Source organism: Phragmites australis, chromosome 20, assembly GCF_958298935.1.
Source record: "Phragmites australis chromosome 20, lpPhrAust1.1, whole genome shotgun sequence".
Classification (NCBI taxonomy): Eukaryota; Viridiplantae; Streptophyta; class Magnoliopsida; order Poales; family Poaceae; genus Phragmites; species Phragmites australis.
The window spans coordinates 11,273,148-11,278,272 of record NC_084940.1 but is presented as its reverse complement, the minus strand read 5'-3'; the positions used below and the strand labels follow the sequence as shown (position 1 = coordinate 11,278,272).

The following is a 5,125-nucleotide window of genomic DNA, read 5'->3' as shown; positions in this document are numbered from 1 at the left end:
GTGCATGGCACTGTACTATACGTATGCGCCTTAGAAGCACAAAAAGGAAAGGTACCCTAAAGAACAAGCCAACAAGGCAGATACAGAAACACATGGTGCGGTCTCTCCATGGTGTCGATGCAAGATAGATAAATTGAAACAGCTAGGCAATACCACAAGGACGACTAATGCATGGAATTTACAAACTTATTAGCGCTCTTTTCCGGTAGCAAATACTCGTGCAAATCAGTTCCAGAGACAAAAGGATATATCTATGATATAATAACTCAATCCATCTCACACATGATCATGAATCAATCAAAGCCAACTACTCTAGTTCTCAAAAAAAAAAAAAAAGAAGAAGAAGAAGCTACTCTCACATGAACACCAGATATTCATCAAGAAAACCACCTGCACAATCTAATTCGAAAACAACCACATAAAAGTTTAAATTTATCCTCATACGGGCGAAAAAGGTTCACATGTATACAAGCATACACAGTGATACAATGAGTAATCGCCAAAAAATATTTTTTTTAAAAAAAAGAGAGGAAACAAAATTGCTTATAGCTTATACATATACATATAGAAACATGCACATGAGATATCCGTAAGGCACTGCATAATTATTGCTTATAAGCTAGGCAATCTATAAACCATGTACCCGTATAGTACAAAACTTAGATCGATCTATACATGACAGGCATACGCGCGTATAGGCCGAACGTAAGTACATGTAACACCTATTTCTTAAAAAAAAGTAAAAACATGTACCACGCACACGTACGCGCGCATTCGTTGGCATCTAGCTGAGCTAGCTAGCTAGAGGGGCGTCGTCTTCACCGTCGGCATGGCCGCCGCCATGGGTCGTCACGGGGATCAGCTCGGAGAGAGCCCTGAGGAGCTCGACCCTCGCCCGGAGCCGCACGATGTAGTCGGCGGTGCGGAGGAGCAGCCGGTCGGCTGGCACCGCCGCGCCGCCCGGCACCAGCCGCCGCAGCTCCCGCACCTTCCTGCCCACCGCCCTCTCCGCCGACCTCCGCCGCCGGCGACGATGACACGGCGGCCGCTTCCCCTCCATGACAAGAAACCTCAAATGAACGTGTACGTGACGATGTGTGTGGTCTGTGGTGTACGTGGGATGGTGGGAGAGCTGAGCTGGTGGAATAAATAGAGGCGGCGAGGCAGGGGTGGCTGCCGACGCGAGGGACCTTTTCGGGAAGAGTAATTATAGGAGGGGGTTAGGTGCGAAAAGGAGGTTGAGCTGTGGCTTGTCGCGTAGCGTGGGGCCCGTGTGTGGACGCCACGTCGTGTCCTGCACTCATGTCTGACAGCTCTCTGGTCGCCCAAGGACCGGGGAGTTTAGTGCCAGATTTTTTTGATAATTTTTGTGCGTTCGTTCTCTCGCCCGCACGTCTCGTTACTCGTTAGCTGCCCGATCTAGACTTATATATCGTGCGGTTCCTCCCGCTCACTCTGCGACTTTGTTCATATTCCATATTCTCCACTGTCCTCTCATGTAAGCCTCGCTCTTTTGACCCTTCTCGTCTCCCCTTACTCTCTCCCTCTCCATTGAAATTCATACCAATTTTTACTATACATGACAAACTACTATAGCATGTACGTTTGTAATTTAGCAGTGTTATTTTCTATTCTTGTTTTACCCCCCTCTCTCACCATCTTTGTTTGTTGATTGGACTTTGAAGGAACTAAATAAGACGACAACCATGTTCACATAATTAGCCTATAACCTAGTTGTTGCGAGTGGCAGATGCAGATGAGCTAAATAGGATCATAAGAGGTTTATCATCTCTCTATCCTCCTAATTCTACCTCTTCTTTTCTCTTCCTTCTTTTCTATCTTTTTTCTTTTTCTTCTTCTCCCTCATCCATGGTAAAGAATTAGGGGGCTCCAGCCCGCTTGAATCCATCTTTGGTTGTTGTCAACATCTTCGTTGGGAAAAAACTTGACTTAGACATGGATCACAACATTGATCGTAGGAGCATGGACGGCTAGGATTGATGCAAATTAGTATCAATCACTTGTTCTTATGATCTGTTTATTTCAGTTAAAGATTTAAAAATAGCTTATAGATCGTGAATTATAAAAAGTTAGATCGTGAAATACTTTTAGTTGAATTGTGAAAAGCTTTTAGATTATGAATTCTAAAAAAATTTGATGGACAATTTAGTGAAATGGACTTTTACAATTTGTAAAAATCCGAGGAAAATCAACTTTTTAGATTCCGATAATCCAACGAACGAATTATAAAAAGTTATGACAAAAAACTACTAGCTTATTTCATCTTCAAATTGTAAAAGATAAAAACCATAATTTGAAACTGAAATAAACATAGCTACACAGTACGCACGTATAAAGATGCAAGTGAGTCGGTCCAAAATCCACTCCATTCCGATTCGATCGAGAGTTCGCTTTTCACCATTATAGCAAGCAACTCAGAACATTCATGCCATATTGTTGCCATTTTCGGGGAGCTAATTAAGCGCGACGTGGAAGAAAACCTCGTAAAGCAATTAAGCAGGTAGCAGTTGATCAGTCCGAGACAACAGCCGAGCCGTGTCTATGCACGGCGAACGGCTATAGGCTCACATGCGCAGCGACTGCGACACCGTATCAGAAAACGTCCGTCCTAGTGGGTAAATGTATCTCTGTGTGTTTTTGCGCATGTATGATACGTATATCTTATTTACCTATCTCTAATTTGATAATTACTAATTTATCTATTGGTTATCTTATCTAGCTTATGATTTTTTTCAATAATTTCTTTAACATGAATCTTAATATAAATAAATAATTTTGATAAATGTGCCCATGTATCCGAGTGGAATTTCTCCCTCCGTCCATCAGTGACAGGGTGGCGAATGCTGCACACTTCGTACTCCAGTCCCTTTAACAGGCAGCTCTTCCCGGTCGGTTCAATAAGCGTGGCTCAAAAGGTGCCCTATGGGCTATGGCATCTGGAGAGTGATCGCGTCGCGTCACCCTTCAATGCATGCCTGCCCTCATGGCCTCATGCCAGCTGCAAAAGCCAGGAAAGGCGAGCATCACCGGCTGGCCAGCCGGCTCCGAATTACGCCGTGGTTTCGCGCACACGTGCAAGCGCGGCGCCGGTTACGTGCTAGCTACCGGTAGGCGCGGCAGGCATGATGGCCTCTGTGCGCGCGTGGCGCGCGCGCGGCAGCTAGCTTGGGACGCGCGCCGGAGGCCGGCGGAGGGGCACCGCCGGACCATCCAGTCAGGGCCGGCGTCCACGCATGACTGGTCCAGCCGGCCGCGGTGTGCACTGATCAGAGCGAAAACGAGAAGGGCTGTGCATGGCGTACCGATTTTTGACACGCCCGCGCGCCGCCAGACCACGAACCACGAGGGGGCCGGGGCCGGTTTGCTGGCCCCCCCCTAGCTAGGCCTCGGTCGTTGCGGTTGGTAACAGGACGGGACGCCACACGTGCACCCTACATCTAGTGTCAGGCCCTTGCCTGATAGGGAGCTGGTGGGTCGTGAGAAGCTATACGAGGAACAGGGCTGTAAGAGATGGGCCACAAGAGTCTGCGGGAATCCAAGCCTAACAAACGTTACCACTGAGACGAATGAGCCACGTAGTTGTGTATCGGCTGAAACCTGATGAGGGTTATATATAAACACTAATAGAAGGTTAAAGAAGACAGATAATTATAATACGGAGCTAGTAGAAGGTCGAACAAGACAGATAATTGTAAAACGGAACTTGTCGTTCTTCTAATGCAATTCCTCCCTCATTCCTCCACAACCACTCCCTCTCGATCTGGATCTACTTCTTGCTCTTCCCAATATATCTAGTATCCTAACAATTTGGTAGTAGAGACGTTTGGTCCTACGGCAGGTTGGAGAACTACGACCACTTTACTCGCCTCTAGAAGAAGCACGACGCCATGGATTCGCAGACCAAGTTGATTCTTGATGAGACGGCGAAGCAGTTAGACCACAAGTTTGTAGAATTCAACCTTAAGTGGGAGAAGCGGCTTCACGAGATGGATCAGCAAAGAGAGGAGCACATCTCCACGCTTGAGACGACGGCGACGACGTTTGAGTCCTGGAAGCCACAGATCGAAGGCGTGGTCGATACCGTCAAGCTCCAGGTGTCCTAGATGAACAAGCATCTAGCGCGCGTCGCGCTCGATCAAGTGGTGGGGAATGCCGAAATCCTCGGCAACTCCGTGTCAGCTGCCGCGTGCCCATCTACCGGCTTACCAGCCAACGACCCTGAGGGGCACCGTGTTGAAGCATCGTACCGGGAGCCTGAGTTTGGGTCAGTGTTTACCCACGCTCATCTCCCAGTCAAGGGTATGTTCGATTCGCACTCGAATTCCTATGCCAAGCATATACATCCGAATGGGGATCACTCTGCATCTTGTTTTTCCTCTAATTCTCCATATCATGGGGGTAGATTACCTAAGATGAAATTTTGAGAGTTTGATGTGGAGAATCCTATTCTTTGGTAGACTAGATGTGAAAATTACTTTGAGATGTATTCTATAGAGAAGTCGAATTGGATTAAAGTAGCTACAATGCATTTTACCGGTCTAGCTATGCGGTGGCTCCAATCTGCTGAGCGCCGCTTAACTAGTGCCAGTTGGGCATATTTGTGCAAAATGATTCGTGATAGGTTTGCTAAGGAACAACATGAAGTTCTTATTAGGCAATTATTTCACATTAAGCAAACTAATTTTGTTACTGATTATGTAGAAAGGTTTTCTTAATCGGTTGATTAGTTAGATGCTTACCAATCAGTTACAGATCCTTTGTACTGTACCATGCGATTTCTTGATGGTTTAAAAGATGATATCAAATCTATTGTTATGGTTCAACGACCTTTGGATTTGGATATTGCTTGTGTTCTTGCCACATTGCAGGAAGAAGTCGCTGAATCGACCTGAAAACGTGATTTCAAACACATGGATTCTACTTATGGGCAGAAGCATATTCCAAAAGGGCCTCTACCCTTACCACTGCTACCTCGACTTGACAAGGCAGCCGTTGTTTCCTAAGCTGATGATAGAAGAGACCTTGAAGCTGTCCGCACTCAAACTCCTACTAAAAAGTTCACTGCACTTCATTCTTACAGGAGAGCTAAGGGTCTCTGTCATAC

The 5,125-nt window shown here is 46.2% G+C and overlaps 1 protein-coding gene across 1 annotated transcript; it reads right to left on the bottom strand.

Moving 5' to 3' along the window:
- Nucleotides 1-493: 493 nt before the first annotated feature.
- Nucleotides 494-1,149, bottom strand: LOC133902239 (transcription factor IBH1-like). Its single transcript, XM_062343848.1, has one exon. The coding sequence runs from the start codon at nucleotides 1,058-1,060 to the stop codon at nucleotides 794-796; it is 267 nt and encodes an 88-aa protein (XP_062199832.1). The 5' UTR covers nucleotides 1,061-1,149; the 3' UTR covers nucleotides 494-793.
- Between the last annotated feature and the right edge of the window lie 3,976 nt (nucleotides 1,150-5,125).